General features: G+C 45.9%; 1 protein-coding gene across 1 annotated transcript; it reads right to left on the bottom strand.

Annotated features, from left to right (window-relative positions):
- Positions 1 to 434: 434 nt before the first annotated feature.
- NIT2 (nitrilase family member 2) lies at positions 435 to 20358 on the bottom strand. The gene is made up of 10 exons (XM_068980999.1): positions 20317 to 20358; positions 15001 to 15119; positions 13573 to 13693; positions 12087 to 12175; positions 8020 to 8113; positions 7435 to 7509; positions 6279 to 6357; positions 4502 to 4600; positions 1008 to 1063; positions 435 to 672 (listed from the first exon to the last, which is right to left on the bottom strand). Exons 1-10 carry the CDS (start codon positions 20342 to 20344, stop codon positions 581 to 583), a joined length of 852 nt encoding a protein of 283 aa, XP_068837100.1. The 5' UTR covers positions 20345 to 20358; the 3' UTR covers positions 435 to 580.
- Between the last annotated feature and the right edge of the window lie 1389 nt (positions 20359 to 21747).

The following is a 21747-nucleotide window of genomic DNA, read 5'->3' as shown; positions in this document are numbered from 1 at the left end:
AAGGGTGAACTCCGGGAGTTGGTGATGGACAGGGAGGCCTGGCATGCTGCGATTCATGGGGTCGGACATGAATGAGCGACTGAACTGAACTGAACTGAAGGGTGCCAGGGAGGGCGGAGCTGCCATCTCCTCTAGCAAACACCACAGTTACTCACAGACCAAAATGTGACATTAAGATGCTGCTCAAAGACCAAGGTTTCTGCATAATGTATTCCAATTCCAGCAATCAGAAAAGAGGTTCACCACATAAATATACTTGTACCAGGTGGATCAACCATCAAGGATACCAGGATCTGATATTTTAATGACTGCTTGAGACAACCTGAATATGGAAGATTTAGAGCCACCGCCCCCCCCCGCCCCCCCCCCCCACCTCCTGTTCTTCAATGCCAGCCCTTTTTGACCATTTTATATGGTTTGGAAAATGCCAGCATTAGTTCCATCATCCCAACAGAACTTCCCTTTCCAGGAAGGGAAAAGGCTGAAATTATTTTTTTAAAAAATTTCCATTAAAGAATTCATAAGATTGTCGATTTTCCTGTAGAAACATATCTTCCTGTTTTATGACATGTCAGAAACATCAGGATTTTTTGGCCTCCACTGCATAGAGGTCTGATCGCTTCTGGCTAAAAATGGGGATTTGCTGGCGAATTTCAGCCAACTTCTTCAGGTCTGCAAAAACAGAAAAGTGCACTATTAGCAGATGTGATTCCTTACTTGCCAACAGGAGCTTCTTCCCCAAACAGTAGAGAAACAACCAGAGCCCCAGCCAGTAATTTACTTGTGGGCCTTGTCTGGAGGCGCATTCAGCCTGGCACTGCCCCTGGTGTCATTTCAAACCAAACCAAGAAAACTCAGGCTGAGACAGAGCCCAGGGCTTAGCCAGAGAACCAAGGATAAATGAGGAGGGCAGGGTATAAAGGAGTCCTGTGTTCTACAGGTACAGAATCTGGCCTCAGGGCACTTAAGGACACCAGACAGCTAAACTGGGCCAGAGTGAATCTTACCTATATCTGCATACACGATCGTCTCTTCAGTGCCAGCTTTGGCAAGGACCTCCCCCCTGAAAAACATTCAGGGGAGAATGAGTCAATTCCCTGATGCTTGCTGTTATTTACTATCTCTGTTTTTCCTCCCTATCTCACAGGCCAAATGGGAAAGAATCTGAGATTTAAAACAAGAAAAGAGATGTTATGGGGAGGGAGGTGGGAGGGGGGTTCATGTTTGGGAACGCATGTACACCCGTGGTGGATTTATGTCAATGTATGGCAAAACCAATACAGTATTGTAAAGTAAAATAAAGTAAAAATAAAAATTAAAAAAAAAACAAAAAAACAATGTCCAAGTAAAACACAGGACAGAGGTCTGCCGATATCCTCCATAAAGGATGGAGGATCAGCACTTCAGGCTTTGTACTCTCTATGGTCTGTCAGAACTACTCACCTCTGCCTCTGTAGCAAAAGCAGCCACAGATAATAGCTTTTAAATTTATTTATTATTAATTGCAGGATAATTGCTTTACAGTATTGCACTGGTTTCTATCACACATCAACATGAATCAGCCATAGGTTTACCCATGTCCCCTCCCACTTGAACATCCCTCCCACCTCCCTCCCCACCCCACCCATATAGGTGACAATTTGTTTTTTAAAAAATTGATATGTTATTTAAAAAATGGATACGTATTTTAAAAAATGAGCTTGGCTGTGTTCCAGTAAAACTTGACTTAGGACAAAGAAAAATAAATAAATAAATAAATAAAACAAGAAAAGATGGGCATAAATGCCTGTGATGCTTTTGAGCTGTGGTGCTGGAGAAGACTCTTGAGAGTCCCTTGGACTGCAAGGAGATCCAACCAGTCCATCCTAAAGGAAATTAGTCCTGAATATTCATTGGAAGGACTGATGCTGAAGCTGAAACTCCAATACTTTGACCACCTGATGTGAAGAGCTGACTCATTTGAAAAGACCATGATGCTGGGAGAGATTGAAGGAGGGAGGAGAAGGGGACGACAGAGGATGAGATTATTGGATGGCATCACTGACTTGATGGACCTGAGTTGAGTGAACTCCGGGAGCTGGTGATGAACAGGGAGGCCTGGCGTGCTGCAGTCCACGGGGTAGCAGAGTCAGACACAACTGATCAACTGAACTGAACTGAACTGGACCACTTAAGTAGCTATGTGGTCTTCTGGCAAGCCATGTAGAATCTCTACTTCCTAATCTATGAAGTGGAAATATGAGCTCTGTGAGGACATAGTGAGAAAATAATCTTTTTTTTTTTTTTTAATCTTGAAGGATTGGGCCTGTTGTGTTTGATGTTCCTTGCTCTGATAAGATATAAAACTGCTGCAAACAATACTTCTTCAGAACAATTCCTCATAGCTATCTGAGAAGCTGTCTCTTAGGCTACAGTCCTCAGTTTGGCTTGAATAAAACTTTCCTATTCCTACTATAGATTATTACTTCCACCCTGTAGTGAGTACGTTCAAGATCCCTTTCCAAGGGCAGTCTAGCTGTTTCTTCACACCTCCCAAGGCTGCTACGTAACCCTGGAGATGGAGACGGAAGGCTTGGGTCTGCCTGGATCTCTGGCCTCGTGTCTGTGATCCTTGGATCCCTATGTTAATGGCTTTTGGGTTTGGAGGGAGAGATTTCAACCTATGAGGCCTGAGTAGGAGTGGTAGAACCACGCCCCGGAGGAACCCCATACTGGAAACAACAACACTACACAAAATCTGAGGAAAAGCTGATTTGGAAAACTATTTCCAGTGCTGAGTCTCTTGGCCCAAAACAGGCCTTCCAAAACATAGCTGTGGGACCTCCCTGATGGTCCACTGGTTAAGAAACTGCCTGCCAATGCAGGGAACACGAGTTCAATCCCTGGTCCAAGGAGATCCCCCCTGCTGCAGGGCAACTAACCCCACGTGCCACAATTACTAAGCCTGTGCTCCACAACATGAGAGCAGTCCCCACTTGCCACAACTAGAGAAAGCCTGCGTGCAGCAATGAACACCCAGCACAGCCGAAAATCAATCATTAATTTAAAAAAACCTTATCTGTGAAATCTTTCCAAAGCACAAAACAAAATGATCCGATACAACAAACAATCTGATATAATAATTGGTTCCATCTAGGGCCACAGATTTTTGGCACAATAAGCTACAGACATCATCATTAATGCCGTTTAACTGAATCCTTTTCTAGTCTCTTTCTTCTATTTTTTCCCCATTTGCCCCAGCATGCAAACATCTCTATGTTAACCCTAGACACCTATCACAGTGACAAATAAGCCATACAGCTCCCAACCAAATGGGGGAAATTCCACAAAGGAAGAAACACAGGCAAATGTTATGTAACCAACTGTGTCAAAAGCAGCCAGCCTGATGAGTAAGAGTTCACCAGGAGAACCAGCTGGGTGAGCAGAGCTGCCCACCAGGTCAGTAAGCCGATCACTAATGTCTGCAGAGGAACCCAAGTCAGGTTGAAGAAAATTTTGAAGCCAACTCAATCCTTCCGGCCTTCCAATGCACCCCAGATCCAAATGTGCAGGAGACTCACTGAGAATCTCCCACTGGCCATATCTCCCAAGGCCTTCCCCACCACACACATTCATCCGTGAGTCCTACAAAGTCAGAAGAGAGAACTCTAGGAATCCCACAGTGACATGTAAGCCCCTGCAGCCTTGTTACTGATATGTTTATCCTGAAATTTTAGAAATACCTATCTGTGTGTCTGTGTGTGTCGTAATCATACAGACATACTGAGAAGTAGTATGGAATAAATCTAAGTTCTGAATTCAAAAGTCCTGGCTCCAAACACCAATTCTGGCCACTTCATCCTGTGAACTTCAAGTCTACCATCTATTAACTGGGCTAAATAAATATAAGTCCTTGAGAGCTCAAATTGAGATAATGTGTGTGAAAGTACCATGTAAATTGTACAAATGCTGGTAAGACATGTCTATTACCATACGGCTGTGTATGTATCTGGGCAGACTTCCGTGCTGGTTTCCCTAAGTAACAGAATGCCTTACCCTCTCACAGAGGACAAGTTCACAGTTCCTCTTAATTCAACCCATCCTCCACTCTCCTCTAAGCATTATGCAGGGAGCAAAATCCTTACCCTCAACTCATCCCAGCCCTAGGTCCAGTGACCCAGTCTAAATTTTAACCCAAAGCCAAGAGTTTGGGAGCCTCTTTTACTAAAAAACCACCCACCCGTGACTTCTGCCTCGTTTCCAAGTTTGGTTGACGATGAACGTCACTCAGAAACTCAGAACAGGGCTGCAGCCAAGCACTCAAGTCAGGAGAGCTGGGCCACTTCTCTCTCGCAAGATTTTCAAGTGGAAGCTCCTCCCACAGAGAGAGCTAGTGAGCTGGCAGGCCTGCGGGCAGACGGCAGTGGAGGGAGGTGCAGGGCCACTTGGGAATCAGACAACCCACTGCCCAAGCAGCCCCTCCCTCAAGCTCAGTGAGCCCGTCTCTGCAGAGCCGACTCACCAAGGACTCACGACGGTGCTGTGTCCCCAGGCAACATAGGAGGCTTTCTCATCCCGGGCAGGAGATGCTGTGGCTACGTACACCTGATTATCAACAGCCCTGTGGTCAATGGACAGAAAAGAGGTTAATCATACAGTAGAGATCTGAGATGTTTTTATCCTAAGTGTCCAGACCCTTCTTTCAAAAACTAAGACAGGACAGGCTGGCTCGGACATGGAAGAAACATTCAAAGCCACAGAACTGTTTCTTCCAATAAGACCTTGCTGCACAAGCTAGTTCTCAACTGGGGCAATTTTGCCCAGCAGGGGACTTCTGCCAGTGTCTGGAGACATTCTGACCAGGGGATGGCTACTGACATTGAGCAGTAGAAGTCAGGGGTGCCGCAAACATCCTGCAACACAGAGGACGGCCCCCACAACAAAGAGCCATTTCCTCCAAAGTGTCAATAGCACCACAGTAAGAAACCCTGGCCTGAGCCAACCTGTAACAGGTAAAGAGCAGAGCTTCTCTGGTTCATGCAACCCAGGTGACCAGAGAGAATGGACTGGCCTCGCTGGAACACCCCGGGTAGAGCTGAAGGGCCCTTCCATGCCAAAGGGGCAGTCCCATCACCTCAAATTAGGCAAGAATTCCAGATGGTAGCATGGCTACACCAAGCCACCTGACCCACAGTCCTCCAAGCTCAAACAACAGATTCATACCAGGTCATCCCAGGCTCTCTCCAGCTTTTCCTGCTTTCAACAAAGCAGCATTTATTAATACTCATGGGATCACATACCCCTACCACCTTCCATCATGCAACCAGCCAAACACTTCTACATCCCCTTCCAATAAAAATCACTGTTATCTCCAGATGTGAGCATAGTGGCCACCTCTGGGCAGAGAGAGGAGAGTACTGACTGAGAAGGAGAAAAGAGGAGCATTCCAAGGGGCTAGAAATGTTCTAGATTTGATCCTGATCAGAGGTGAATCCATAGGTAAAAATTCACTGATCTGTAAACTTAAAACTAGTACACTTTTCTATAAGTATCAGTATATAATACCTCAATTTAAAACAATCTTTTCATGAACAACCCATCATCTCTGAGCAGCATTTCATGGTTTGCAGAGCCCTTCACAGTCACATTCCTGTTCCCTTCTATGCTGCACCCACCTCTGCTATTTGCCCTTCACCACTCCTCGGGCAACTAAGGAGACAGTAACTCCCGTGCACAGCACAGCCACGGAGAGCTCAGAACTTAGAGGTTAGAAGAGCAAGAACTTATCACAAGTGTCTTGGCAGAGTACCGAGACTAGCAGGAAATGCTGGAGGATGGAGTAGGGTAAGCGCCCATCTACACGGCACAGGGACTGCTGAGTGTGACCACAAGTCTCTCCCTCGGGCTGTCAGACTAAGGAACCCTTGCCTTTGCCTTCGCTCCAGCCATGTACACTCCGTGGGTCTCCAATTCTCTGTAAAACCTGCTGGCAACTCTATCAGAGACAGAAATTCTTATCTGAACACAGGAAAATCAAATCACTGCCCACCTGATGGGTGAATGCTCCTGGAAATGCAGACATCAGTCCTCAAAATCCACAAGGCTGGTGCTGTGGCTTCTGAGAAGGAGCCCACAGCAGACGCCCTCCTTTTTGGATTGGAAGACAAAGAGTCACCTTTGGGAACTGTCTCTGGGTGCCAGGGCAGCCTGAGTCAGAGGCAGCATTCCATATGGGGAAGGCTGATGCTTCCACCAAACCGCAAACATTTTCGCAGAGAAACACTGAGATGTTTTCTTACCGGCCTCGCTGAAGCAACTCCCAGTGGGCTGGCCCGGTGGTTAGATTAAAAGCTCCAGGATATACCAACAGCTGGCAGCCTTGGGGCGAGAAAGGCCAAAGAAGAGGGATGGAGGTGGACACCCAACTGTTACATTAGCCCTCCCTCTGCTCCTTACCTAGTGGGGACCAAACTCGAACTCCCCCAATGTGAATAGATTCAGCAGTGTTATAGATGGCTGTGAATTCCTCTAGAGACACACACACAACACACACACACAAGTGCAGTGCTCCTGACAACCACTTTTCAAGCAAAGTTGACTTTGCTTGAAAAACGTGGGGAATCTGTCATTCAGACTTCTCTCAGCACCATGTGGACAGCTCCCAGGGTCAAGGACCACGTTTTGTGATGTTCATCAACTGAAATGAGGAGACGACTAATTGCTCTACTTCTTACAGCTAAGACTCAACTGAGACAGCCAGCCTGGAGCCCTCGCACCTCCACCTTTTGCTGAGCAGGGTCTCAAACCATCTGCACCCACGTCACTTTATAGTGACAGACAAACTCACGTCAGAGTACCTCTGGCAGTCTAGTAAGGATGCTAGTATTGTTGAGCATCATATGAGGAGCTTCGTAAGTTCTCTGTCTGTAATCCTCACATCTTTCCTATGAGAAAACTGAGACCCACAATTCTCCAGAGACTAATTTACCCAAAGCACTGTGCCAATTAAGGGGCAGAGCTGGAACCAAAGCCCAGGGCTTCTCATCTGACTTGTGCTTCTCAAGGTTGGCAGGATGGTCCTCTGGACCACAGTGGCACTGACTACCTTTTTGCTGTTCCCAACATCTAGGGCTAGTGAGTGGTGAAAGGCATGTGCAGGAAGACCTACTACTGGGGCCCAGGTGCCTCTCCAAACCCAGCAGCCGGAAGGGCTCTAACGGCAGAGCAGACATTTAGTTTAGGAACATGGCTCCTGCCTCAGCTGTGTGGTGTGTTAAACTACAACCTCCGGAAAACCACACTGCCCATTCGCAGAAGCAGTCTGAGAACTCACACAGACGTGGAGCTCAAGACCTCCTCCAGGTTTTCTGGCCAAGGATTCCCTCCACCCACAAAGCCCAGAGCCAATCAATCTCCAAGCCAATCAATCAATGCCCTAACCCAAGGCAGCCTCACCTCTCTGTGCATAGATCTGTGCCAGCTCTGAGAAGCGGATGTCATAGCAGATACCCAGGCCCACACTGCAGTAAGCTGTTCTCCAAACAGAAAATGTACAAAGTTAATCTCCTGAAGCAGGTGCGGCCAGGGGAAGTCTCCGAGATCCAATGGTCACAGAACCCTGATGGGGGTATATTCATGCAGGGCCCGTGCACGGAGAGAACATGCAGGCTTGCTCCTGCGTGGACTCTGCCTTGTGAGAACATCATGTACAGTAGAGCAGAAATGAGAAACTCACTCTAATTATTAACAAATGTTTCTTATCTAAGCGGGAGGTGTTCAGTCATGGCCTAATAGGTACAGGCTGGAAGCTATCACACTCATAAAGGCTGTGACCAGTGGAAAAGCACAGTCATGTCAAGCCCTTAGTTCTCCATTAAATCCCCCACTTTCTAGATCTCTGACCATTCTCTGCCCTTCTCCCCCCGGGCCTTCCAGTCTGGTTTTGTAAAGAAGTTGGGAAGCAACATAATGAAAAACAAAGAACTACTTGATCCTTGTCTACTGGTACTGCTGAAAGAGGTGAATTTATCTGGTACGTACAAGTATCAAATGTGGAGAAACTATCACCAGGACTCAATGTTTCAGATTCTTGAAATGTGATTTTCCCAGGAACATCAATGTCAAACAGATGGAGCTGCATCACAAATAAAGGATTTGGTTACCTCCTTTCCAGCAGGGTTCATGGCAGTAATCACATACACCTTTCCATGGTCAGCCATGGGGGTGTTCTAAGATCACTTGTACAAAGGGCAGCGCCAACCTGCCCACAACCCACCCCACAAGCTGATGACATCCTATGAAAACGACTTCTAACGCAGGGAACTGGAAAAATGATGCTGTAGGTTATATGATCCTTCTTCCCTTGGTGGTGTGCAAATCAACGTCTAGATTTCTTATGGAAAGCAATTAATGTGCTGCTTTTTTTACTCAATATAAATGCTAAATGAAGACTTCTCAGAATCAGAATCAAACTGACACATTGGCAAGGAGAGGTAGAAAGCGTGCGAGTGATCAAAAATAGGTAGTTTTCCAAACCCAATGCAGCAACATATTAAAAAGTAACTCCCAAATTGGATTTATTCAAAGAAAGCAAATGTGATTTAACATTTGAAAAATCAAAGTGATTTACCACACGAACATAATAAAGGAGAAGAGTCACATGATCGCCCTAAGAGGCGTATAATGGGCATTTGGTAAATTTCTACATCCATTCTTATTTAAGCCTGGCACGCTGCAGTCTATGGGGTCGCAGAGTTGGACACGACTGAGTCACTGAACAACATTCTTATTTAAAAAATAAAAGAGAAAAACTCTTCTAGGATGGGAATCCCTTTAATAAGAGAATCTGCAAAAAAAAAAAAAAAAATCTAAAGAAATCTATTTAAAGGTGAAACATTAAAACCCTTCTCCTGTTGAGATCAGGAACAAGGTAAGTATACCTGCTATTCAACACTGTACCAGAGGTCCTAACCAAAGCAGTAAGGTGAAGGAAAAGAATAAAAAAGGTAAAGATTAGAAAGAAAAAATTAAAAGCCATTATTCTCAGATAATAATTGTGTACCTAAGGAATGTCAAAGGACATACACAGGTGAGTTATTAGAATGACTGAGCTTAAGCAAGGGTATTATATACAAGGTCAATATTTTTAAAATTTGCTGTACATCTATATACAAGCAAGAATCAGAAAATGAAAGGACATCAGAAATACCATTTAGGAATAAATCTAGTAAATGATATAAGACTATATCCAAAAAACTATTTTAAAAACTTCGAGAGAAATTAAAGAAAGCCTAAGAAAATGGAAAGAGAAATATATTCATGAACTAGAAAACTCCATTCTCACAGCCCAATGCTGGGTCTGTTTCCAGTCATGGCAGAGTGACTCCTATAAGACCAGCTTTCTCACAGGTAACCCTGAACTCTGGACAAAACAAAACAAAAAATACAACTACTTATAAGCACTTGACAATAATCAAAATCAGGCAAAAATTAGAGAGAAGTCAAATTCTGGAAGACAGGACCTAGTGGTGGGTGAGTTTCCCACCTGTTCACAACTTTTATTTGGAAGCAAGGCCCCAGCTGTTGCTGGGAGTGGTGCTCACAACTACCCACCAACACAACAGCCAAGGAATCAAAGGACAGAGCTTCACAGCAGCTGGAAAGTGAGGGGAAGATACTTAAAAGGAGAAAGCAAAAGAAGAGCCCTAAATTTTACATATAAAAGCTGTCCAAATCTCTGACTAACCAATGCACTAAAGATGTGTGGGGCAGACTCTGGGCAGCCCAGCTGAAGCTAAACTTTACAACAGGCAGAGCAGCTGCAGTTGCCACCCACCTCACCGAGGAAGACTATGGCCTGTGAGTGTGCCCCAACTACCTACCCAAGTAAAGAAACATATGCTCCTAACAAATAAACAAAGAGGAAACACAGTAGAGAATAAAAGCTGTAAAAAGAGAATGAAATAAATATTCAAGAAATGAAAAATTCAACATCTGAAATTTTTAAAAATTTCACTGGATTACAGGAGAGGGGAGATTACAGAAGCCTCTGTGAACATAAAAGATCAATGAAAAACATGCAATCTGAAGAAGACAAAGTGTTGAAAAACAAAAATAAAAATCCACAGCTTTGGTGACCAAGTTTGGTGAACGGTATCCAAATTGGAGTCCCATAAGAAGAGAATGGGACAGAAAAATATTTAATATTTCTTGAATATTTCATTCTAACAATCTCTGCCTTTTAACTGGAGTGGTCACTCTATATTTAATGCTCCCAAGTTTCCCAAATATAGTGAGAAACTAAATTTACAGATTAAAGAAACACAAAGCAGGACGAATACCAAAAAAAAAAAAAACACAAAACAAACTTGTATCAGGAATATAAGAGTCAAAATACTGAGAACTAAAGATTATGAAAAGATCTGAAGGCAGGTAGAGAAACCATGGATTACATGCAGGAGAACAATACAGATTACCATTGACTTCACGTGTGTGTGCATGCTCAGCTGCTTCAGTCGTATCTGACTCTGCGACCCTGTGGACTGTACCCCACCAGGCTCCTCTGTCCATGGGACTCTCCAGGCAAGAATACTGGAGTGGGTCACCATGCCCTCCTCCCGGGGGATCTTCCCAACCCAAGGATCGAACCAACATCTCCCGCACTGGCAAGCGGATTCTTTTACCCATTGAGCCACCTGGGAACCCTACTAACTTTGTATCAGGGGGGAAAAGAGAGGCTAGAAGATAACTGAATAATGAATAATGGTCTCTCAAACATCTGAGGAAAAAAAGAAAAGTGTCAACCCAGAATTCTATTCCACCAAACACATCTTTTAAGAATGAAGGCAGAGACTCCCTGGCGGTCCAGTGGCTAAGACTTCACCTTCCACTGCAGGGGGCAGGTGTTAGACCCCTGGTCAGGGAGCTAAAAACCCACATGCCTTTTGGCCAAAAGACCAAAACATAAGCAACAGAAGCTATACTGCAACAAATTCAAAAAGATTTTAAAAAACAGTCCACGTCAAAAATATCTTTTAAAAAATGGCAAAGTAACGGTATATTCATCAATAAAACTAAGAGAATTCATATCTAGCAGATGCTCACTTCAAAATGCTAAAGGAGGTCTTTTTGTTTGATGGTAAACATACCAGACAGAACTAAGATCTTCAGGAAGAAAAGAAAAATACCAGAAATGGTAAACAGCGGGGTAAACATGAAATATTTCTCTTAATTTCTTTAAAATACAAGTGACTACTGAAATTAAAAATTAGTATTTTGTGGGATTTCTAATGTATATAGATTCAATATGTATGAGAACCACAGCATAAAGAATGGACCGACACAACTGCCAGGTTCTTAAATTTCACATGAAGAAACAGATTATTAGCTAAGAAGACTATGACAAGATAAAGTGTGCATATTGTAATCCCTAGGGCAACAAGTTAGGGGGGAAAAAAGCCAACTACTACTCAAAAGAATGCAGGAAACAGGAACAAAGGGAAACAGTAATTCAATGTCTATGTGCTTAAAATCTAATCATGTCAATAATTACTTTAAATATAGAGTGACCACTCCAGTGAAAAGGCAAAGACTGTCAGAATGAAAAAAAGCAAGACCCAACTATATGCTGTCTGCAAGAGAAGCATTTATATATAAAGAGACATACAGACTGAAAATAAAAGATTAGAAAAACATGTACCATACAAACAGTAATTAGAAGAAGGCTACAGTGGCTTTACTAATATCAGAGATAAACATCAAGACTATCAGTATACCAGAAAAGGGACATATCATAATGAGAAAGGATCAATTTACCAAGAAGACTTAACAATCCTAAGTGTATATGCATGCATTACCACTGCAAAGATGTCAACTCTCCCCAAAGTGATCACTATATGTTTAATACCATCCTAATCCAAATTCTTGTAGGTTTTCCCTTGGCCAAAATTGACAGGCTGAGTCTACAATTTATATCAGCAGGCCAAGAGCCAGGTATAACCACCTGTGCCAACTAATCCAATGCCTGATGTGTGTACCACAGGATGGGTACTGGGAACTTCAGAGTGAATTCTCAAGAGGCAGTGAGACTTGCCACATTCTCTACTGACCTTTCTGTGCTTTACCAGTAAAGTTCCATCAGGTCCAAACACAGCGCAGGTGTTATATAATTTCCCAGCATCCTTTTCAGGAATGGACCCTTTTGTTGAGAAAGAAACACAGAAAGAGACACAGAGAGACACAGAAAACATTCTGAATGAAGCATTCTTTTATAACAGGACAAAGGCTTCTTAAAGTTTACTATCTTCTTGGGTCCAACAATAAAGTTTACTGTCTTCTAAGGGTTATCTAATCATGATTCTTTTCTTCTTGAATATGATTTTTCAGAGACCAACTTCAGAGTGTAGGTGAAGTGTAATTAAGTCAGAGGCCAAAGAAAGGTTTCAAAACTAATCAAACTATTTTTCAATTTAGCTTTGCTCTTGAGCAACACTTAACCTGAAGCATTAGTGCAACACAGGGAATTCACAGTTGCTCAACTTAAATCCACAAGGTCCTGCAACATAACTGGATCCAAAAAGGCCTTGAGGTGGGAAGGCATGCCAGTCTTTCCATCACTAAACATGATGCCTGTGGTTCTATCTCTGCTTGCTCTGTCCTCTTTCCTCCACCCCTTATTTATTTCTAATTCTCACTGTATCGGAATACAGAAATAATTTTGTTTACTATATTAAAGAGTTTTACTGTATTTTTATGTAAACAAATAGAACATTTTTATTTAACAAGCCACATAAATAAAGCTGCTTTTTAAAAATTATAGTTGATTTATAATATTACATTAGTTTCAGGCATACAACATAATGATTCAATCTTTTTTTTAGATTGCACTCCACTTAAAATTGTTACAGAACAATGGTTTTATTTCTCTGTGCTGCCCAATATATCCTTGTTACTTATTTATTTTATACATAGTTGTTTCAATCTCGTCCCATCCCTAATGCCCCCTCCCCTCTTCCCTCTCCCCACAGGTAGCCACTAGTTTGTTCTGTGAGTCTGTTTCTGTTTTATTACGTACATTCATTTGTTTTCTTGTTTTAAATCCCACATATAAATGATAGCATAAAGAGTTTGTCTTTCTCTGACTTACTTCACTAAGCCTAAAACTCTAACCTACCTTTGATGTCAGTGGTCTCTTTATGGGAGAAATAAAAAGAAAGTCTTAACACTGTATTAAAGACTTTCAGATACAGTTTTTCTTTCCACATTTCCACCTGCCCTTGTACCCCCAGAGAAAATTTTCAGCAGTTTGGTGTGTGTCCTTGTACAATATTCACTATGCCTTAATACATAAATACATATAAAAATACACAGTCTTTTATGTGGATCATTAATCTATAGGGAAGGACCTGTTCATTTCATATCAAACTTGTTCTTTTTCCACCAAAGTGTGTCTTGCAGATCCTTCCACAATCCTACATAGACAGATCTATCTCATTGTTTTCTATGGCTAATTTGTATTCCATGGTTCAAATGTAACAATAGTTTCTCAGATGTTTTTAATGTTTAGGCCATTATACCTTGAGGGTAGGAAGTTACCTCCAATGACATATATGCTGCACTCCTTTGCCACTTCAGAAAGCTTCTGTGTGGAGTCACCAGGAATTTTCTCTGCATATTCAGGAAAATATTTTGTGCCATATGGAGAATTAAAGCATTCCTAGAATAATGTTGGAAGAGAAAAAAGCAGGAGTGGGGGGGAACCCAACTTAAAGTTCTGCTGTAAAAAGACATAGTTCTCAAAGAGGTAAAAAAATACAACTGCTAAGAAAAACACAGACACCTTAGGCTAAAGAGCCTGTGGCCACAGACAGGACTCGGCCGCAGGCTCAGATGGGGCTGGAGTCAGTGTGCTCAACCGGATGCTGGTCACCTTGGCAAAAAGCTGCACTTGTCTCTCCCTGAGTCCACAGAACCACGCCTCCCCAGCGTCGGGCACCTGGGACCCACTACCACTGGGCTTGCTCAGTGGATTAGGGGTGTTAAGATTAATCCAGACTCTCAAAACTATATTATTAACTATGTAAAGCAATAACATTCACTGAAACTGCTTGTCTGTGCTAGGAAACTCAAGGCTGAGGATCACCAACTTGTAGAAGACACATTAGCAGGGGACACATGCAGAATTCAAGTGCTTCCACTCCTGGCCTTTAGGCTCTGACCCCCAGCAGCCTAAACCGACAAGAGGCCATAACTGGACACAAGGAGAGGGGAGTCCCACGACTGGAGCGACATTAAGATCTCAAGCGCCCCTGCTGGAGACTCCTACTCACTGGCCTCCCTGGTAAATGGCCCAGAGCCTAGAATATCAATACAAGCTAGCCCTGAAGAGTCTCCAGGGCTTGCAGAGGGCTGCCTCCTCCCCACTGCAAGGTCGGGGATGGTCAGGAATAGTTCCACCGCTCACCCCTGCAGGCCTCTGCCAGCAGAAGGGGCTGATAGGTGCATCTTCTGACCAGTGTGGGACTGTCCATGGGGCTGACCCCTTTACTTGTTGACAAACAAATGTGGCCCCATCCTCGGCTGATTCTGTTTTAAACAGGTCACCTAGCAAACTGATGTAGCATCCTTTGGCTCACTGCATACTACAGGCTTCCTAAATGGTTAACAATTTTCAACAATGTTTTTAAAATGTCAGAAGCTCAGCGCTAAAAACAATGTCCTGGTCTCGTGAAGACTAGATTATGCAAGCAGAGAAGGTAAGTGCCTGAGGCACTGAGTATTTTGGATTTAGGTAAGTCCCTCTGACTCCTGGGCTTCTGAACAGAGCAGGTGACCTAAAGTTAAAGACCTGTCACCAAGCTGGCATGTCCTTATCACAAAGACCCTTGCTAGGTCATCTTCCATACAGACGAGGAACCATCCTGGGGTCCAAAGTGACCGTGCTGGCCCCTAGGACCCAGAATGAGCAGACACCACACTACCGGTACGACAGTGCTCAGAAAGGGGTGGCCACCCCAGACTTACAGGCAGGGAGACTATCTGGGCTCCTTGCTTCGATGCCTCCCGGATGAGGCCACAGGCTCGAGTGAGGTTCTCTGACTTGATGGAAGAAACCTGAAGCTGGATGAGGGCCAAGCGGAAAGCTGCGGAGGAAGATAAAAGAGAACGGTCAGGAGATCTGACCGCTGACTCAGATAGAGCAGCAGTTCTTAACGGAGGTAAGTCTGACCCCCAAGACATGTGGCAGGGTCTAGAGACACTGCTGATGGTCACGACTGCTGGCGTGCTACTGGCATCTAGTGGGCAGAGGTCAGGGACACTGCCAAACATGCCACAAGGCATACAACAGTCCCTGATGACAAAGAAGTATCCACCCTGGGCTGGGAAGATTCCTTGGAGGAGGGCAGGGCATCTCACTCCAGTATTCTTGCCTGGAGAATCCCATGAACTGAGGAGCCTGGCAGGCTGCAGTCCACGGGGTTGCAAGGAATCAGACACAACTTACTGACTAAAACAACAGCAGCAAATGTCAACAGTGCTGGGGTTGAACAACCTTGAGACAGAGCCACAGTGCAAGGAAAGCCTGCTCCAGGCACAAGAATCTGATGTAAAACCAGCAGGGCCAGCCTCTCCCTTACAAGGAGAGGAGACTGGGCTTGAATAGGGAACTATCCCTTATCATCAGAGAAGGCGATGGCACCCCACTCCAGTACTCTTGCCTGGAAAATCCCATGGATGGAGGAGCCTGGTGGGCTGCAGTCCATGGGGTCGCGAAGAGTCAGACACGACCGAGCGACTTCACTTTCACTTTTCACTTTCATGCATTGGAGAAGGAAATGGCAACCCACTCGTGTTCTTGCCTGGAGAATCCCAGGGACGAGGGAGCCTGGTAGGCTGCCATCTATGGGGTCGCACAGAGTCGGACACAACTGAAGCGACTTAGCTGCAGCAGCAGCAGCCGCAGCCGCAGCCACAGACGCATCCCTTATCATGTGACCTCAGGCCCCAGTCCATTCTCAGCCCAGGTGCTGAGCACCTCCCAGCGCAGCAGGTGAAGTCTCTCTGGCAGTCCCTGCCCCACCGTGACCCCGAAGGAAGCAGACACGCCTAGTTCAGCTTCCCCATCGCCAGCTGGGACACAGTGCATTGGTCCAGCCCCTGGCGGACAGGGAGCCTGGCAGCCAGTGGGCTGCACATGAGCCACAGGGAGGGACCCTGGGAGGGCCTGCACTCACCCCAGGAACCCCCCAGTGCCCAGAGGAGCACACCATTAAGCAGCAGACGAAAAACACCATGAGAGGCTGAAACACTGTGGAAGGAAAACCAAACAGCACTTCTTCCTGCTGTCTGAACAAGGGGCCCTACATTTTCATTGCAGACTGAGTCCCACAAATCACACAACCAGCCCCGCCAAGCAGACCTGCTGTCAGCCTTGGGGCAAGGTCACCAGTCCCTCCAGGCTTTCTTGAGGTTGTCACCACATCCGATACTTGCTTTTCCTATAGAGCTCTCTCTTAGCTCTTACCGTAATCACCTTTACTGGTTAATAGTCCTCTATATAAATTTTTTCCTGTTCAACTGACTAGTGTGGTTTCCAAGTCCCGCCTGGACACTTACTGACACAGTTTCTGCTTGTGGTCTTGATAGAAGGCTACATTAAAGGTTCCCAACCATGTCATAACCCACAAAGCTCTGCAAAACTTCTGGAATTATCTGGAAGTTAATTGGCCTGGCCTTGCTTCCCTACCCCAACTCTGCTGTAGAGTCTAAAATTCCACCCTTAGTGACTTCTCTCTCTGGATGTCTCTCCTGTACCTATAAAAACGTCCCCAGAGAAGCAACATTGACAGACCCTGGCCTTTGATGAAGACCTGTTTGGCTAAGGGTTAATCCTAAAAGCAGGAAAACTCGATGTCCATTCCTTGTTGTGGTTGTTCAGTCGCTCAGTCGTGTCCGACTCTTTGCGACCCCATGCACTGCAGCATGCCTGGCTTCTCTGTCCATCACCAACTCCCAGAGCTTGCTCAAACTCATGTTCATTGAGTCAGTGATGCCATCCAACCATCTCATCCTTTGCTGTCCCCTTCTCCTCCTGCCTTCACTCTTTTCCAGCACCAGGGTCTTTTCCAGTGAGTCAGCTCTTCACATCAGGTGGCGAAAGTACTGAGTTTCAGCCTCAGCATCAGTCCTTCCAATGAACACCCAGGACTGATCTCCTTTAGGACAGACTAGTTTGATCTCCTTGCAGTCCACAGGACTCTCAAGAGTCTTCTCCAAAACCACAGTTCAAAAGCATCAATTGTTAGGCACTCAGCCTTCTTTATGGTCCAACTATCAAATCCATACATGACTACTGGAAAAACCATAACTCTATTTGGATATTTGTTGGCAACGTAATGTCTCTGTTTTTTAATATGCTAAGTTTGTCATACCTTTTTTTCCAAGGAGCAAGTGTCTTTTAATTTTATGGCTGCAGTCACCATCTATGGTGCTTTTGCAGCCCAAGAAAATTATTGTTTCCCCATTTATTTGCCATGAACTGATGGGGCTGGATGCCATGATCGTAGTTTTTTGAATGTTGAGTTTTAAATCAATTTTTTCACTCTCCTCTTTCACCTTCATCCACAGGCTCTTTAGTTTCTCTTCGCTTTTTGCCATAAGGGTGGTATCATCTGCATATCATCATCTGATTTCTCCCAGCAATCTTGATTCTAACTTCTGCTTCATCCAGCCCGGCATTTTGCATGATGTACCCTGCATAGAAGTTAAATAAGCAGACTGACAATATACAGCCTTGATGTCCATTCCTTGGTTTCTTCTAAATACAATGAGAAGAACTAAACTGAAGCTGGAATGCAGCTTGTCAAATAGTTTCAAAGAAAGGATGAAAACAAAACAGGAAACAAAAGCTGGGATGATTACTTTGGGGCAAACAGCCCAAGCTGTCACCAGAACATCACAGACCCCATGAAGGTTCCACTGTAACTGAGAGGTGGGGCTTTGTCTCTGCTTCTGAGGGAGGGTAAGCTGAGATCCCCCATGGCTCTCTGATGGCTTCCTCTCCCCGCTCCCACCAGGGAAAGCAACTGTCCAGGACCAGGGTGGGGACTGGCCAACATCGTGAAAAACACCCACTCCACAGAGGGGCCGAGGCAGGACAGTTCCACCGCTGGGGAGTTCCTTGAGGCGGAGGATGGGATACAAGTCACTTCATCTCAACTGCAAAATGAACACACTTTTCATTTTCAGGCCCCTAGTAGTAGTGTTAGTCACTCAGTCGTGCCCATCTCTTTGCAACACCCACAGACTATAGCCCGCCAGGGTCCTCTGTCCGTGGGATTTTCCAGGCAACAATACTGGAGTGGGTTGCCATTTCCTTCTCCAGAGGATCTTCCCACCCAGGGACTGAACCCAAGTCTCCTGTGTTACAAGCCGATACTTTACCATCTGAGCTACAGGGAAGTCATCAGGTCCCTGGCTATACTATACTATACTAATCCTTGATTGTTAGATTGCAATGAATAGTTCATGCCCCTGGCTATACTGATATTCATTGTAATCTAACAATCAAGGACTCACCAAGGGGAAGGATAAAATATCTTAAGCGAAGAGACCAACAGGGAAACAGCACAGGGAGCGTGCAGGTCTTTTACACATACAAGCATCTGTGGGTTATCGTTGGCGGTATTTTGTAGATGAATAAGTAAGAGGCTTGCAGAGGGAAAGGTGCAAGAAACCAGTCAAAAAAGTAACTGGCACAGCCACAATCAAGCCAAAATCTGGACTGCAGACAGGAGGGGCGCCTTGTTTGTTTCTTGGTGGGTGGGGTAAGTCAGGTAACTTGAAAACACTCCTTAACAGAGTCAGATCAACGCTGCCCTCAACTCCACCAAGAACCACGGCTCCTAAGTTCATTAGTCTCTTCTGAAAGATACAGTCACACTCAGAAGGAGGTGTGTAAAACGACTTCTATACTCCAATCCTGGAGGTTCATTCAGGCACCAGCTTGCACTGCACTCTAGGATGTTGAAATGAAAAACAGAGAGCACGCCCACAAACACTATCACCTTGACAGAGCCTCACAAGACCTCAGTAGGAACGGTTTCTGTTCATTTTATAGGAAGGAAACTGAGGTCCAAAGCGATCAAAGGACTTGTTGACATGGGCTGCACCAAGACTGTAATACTCCAGGTCTCCAGACTTTTTAAGCCTCGTGTAAAAGAATCAGGCACAGACTTGGGAACATAGCCAGAACCTCATCCCTGGGGCTGATCCTGAGTGGGGATGTGTAAGCAACATGTCACACACGCGTACTCAGCTGTGTCCCGCCCTATGGACCCCGTGGACTGTAGCCCACAAGGCTCCTCTGTCCCTGGGATTTCCCGGGCAAGAATACTGAAGTGAGCTGCCATTTCCTTCTCTGGGGGATCTTTTCCACCCAGGGATCAAACCTGCCTCTCCTACATAGGCAGGTGGATTCTTTTACCACTGAGCCACCTGGGAAGCCCCCAAGAAACACGTTAATACCTAACCTGAAAGTTCAAGGTCCAGGTGCAGAAACAAACTGCCCATTTTTGTTGTTGTTGTTGTTCAAGACAAGGCAGCATTTCCCAGTGGGTGTGAGAAGGGCGCACTGTGGAGCAAATTAACGAGTTCACTTACCACACACAAGCCCGAATCAAAGAAAACAGGGGCTTCATTTTCACCTGACAGGGCTCAAACCACAAATACTCAGGGTTGGTACCTTTGCAAAACCCAAGTTCAAACCAATCTAAAAGTAGCAGCAACCTCCAAGAATCCCACGGGACAGACTCTCAACACTTGAGGTATCATAAGTACTGAAAGCTGTACTCAAAGTGCACAGTCTTCGGGTCGTGGAGCGGGGGTGGCGGTACGGAATAGGAAAGACCACCAGGGAGGGTGCGGAATTAGCATTTGAAATAAGCACCCTTCCCGCGCCGATGAATCTGGAGCGGAGCGGACCGGCCCGGAATGCTCGTGGAGTCTGCCTCACGTATCACAAGAGCCCGCGGGGCGGGGAGCAAGCAGCGAGCCCTTCCGGCGCGCTGACCCGGTGCTCCCGCGACCCCGCTGGCCCTCTCGGAAGCCCAGAGTCCCCGGCGTGCGCCGCGCCGCGCTCCGCGGCCCCTCCTCCCCGCCCCGCCCGCGCCCACCGCCCTCGCCGCTTGGGCCCACAGGCCCACGAACACCAGAGCAGAGAAGGCCAAGGGCGCGGCGGGGACAAGAGATGGAGAGAGGGGCTGAACGGGCGAGACGCTCCGCTGGCGTCGCACCCGAAGCCTCCACTCCAGCCCGAACTTGGGCCGCGGCGCTACTTACTGGCCATGGCTCTGCCGGGAAGCACCATGGGTACTGCTGAGCCCAAGTCTCTGGGCGCCGCGAGGGGCGGGGCAAAGCGGCGCGTCCGGGGGCGGGGCTTTATCGCCCGATGCTCCGCCTCTCGCCCCGCCCCGCCCCCGGGCCTTTTGTCTGGGCTGAAAGGTTGTCGTCTTTCTGCTGCTGCTAAATCGCTTCAGTCGTGTCCGACTCTGTGCGACCCCATAGACTACCTCCTACCAGGCTCCTCTGTCCCTGGGATTCTCCAGGCAAGAACACTGGAGTTGGTTGCCATTTCCTTCTCCAATGCATGAAAGTGAAAGTGAAGTCGCTCAGTCGTGTCCGACTCTTAGCGACCTCATGGACTGCAGTCTACCAGGCTCCTCCGTCCATGGGATTTTCCAGGCAAGAGTACTGGAGTGGGGTGCCATTGCCTTCTCCGTGTCTTCTTTCAAGCGCTCCTCAAATACCTGTTAATCTCTTGCTGTTTCAGTAACATCGTTGTAGTCAGATACCGAAAGGCAAGGGACAACCTAAATCGGGGTGGTGCGTTAGTAATTGTTTAACAACCGATCTCTCCGAGTCTAAACGAAAGGATCGAACCTCTTGCTAGTTGAATCACCTCTGTGGTCAGGCGAGATACCTTACCTTATACTGATTGTTGTTCAGTCGCACAGTGGTTCGTGGCCGATTCTGTGACCCCATGGACTGCAGCAGCCAAGTTCCACTGTCCCCCTGTCTCCTGAAGTTTGTTCAAATTCATGTCTAATGAGTTGGTGATGCTATCTAACCACATTGCCTTGGGGGATTTGAACAAGTCCCCAAAAGGAGTATAGAATTATCTTGGTTGATTTAGGCACTCTGGGTTTGGAGTACAAGGCTGCTATGAGATGCTGCTGCTGCTGCTGCTGCTAAGTCACTTCAGTCATGTCCGACTCTGTGCAACCCCAGAGACGGCAGCCTACCAGGCTCTCCCGTCCCTGGGATTCTCCAGGCAAGAACACTGAAGTGGGTTGCCATTTCCTTCTCCAATGCATGAAAGTGAAAAGTGAAAGTGAAGTCTCTCAGGTTGCCATTTCCTTCTCCAATGCATGAAAGTGAAAAGTGAAAGTGAAGTCTCTCAGTCATGTCCGACTCTTCGCGACTCCATGGACTGCAGCCTACCAGGCTCCTCCATCCATGGGATTTTCCAGGCAAGAGTACTGGAGTGGGTTGCCATTGGCTTGTCCGCTGTGTGATGAGAAGAGGGGGAAAAAGAGAAACTAAATTCAGACAGAATATCGTCAACAGCAGTTCAGTCCTGCAAGAAGAGCCAACCAGTCCAACCTAAAAGGAAATCAGTCCTGAGTGTTCATTGGAAGGACTGATGTCAAAGCTGAAACTCCAGTACTTTGGCCACCTGATGCGAAGAGCTGACTCATTTGAAAAGACCCT

This window comes from Capricornis sumatraensis, chromosome 1, assembly GCF_032405125.1.
Source record: "Capricornis sumatraensis isolate serow.1 chromosome 1, serow.2, whole genome shotgun sequence".
Lineage (NCBI taxonomy): Eukaryota > Metazoa > Chordata > Mammalia > Artiodactyla > Bovidae > Capricornis > Capricornis sumatraensis.
The sequence above is the reverse complement of the archived record's forward strand: the minus strand, read 5'-3'. Positions and strand labels throughout refer to the sequence as shown.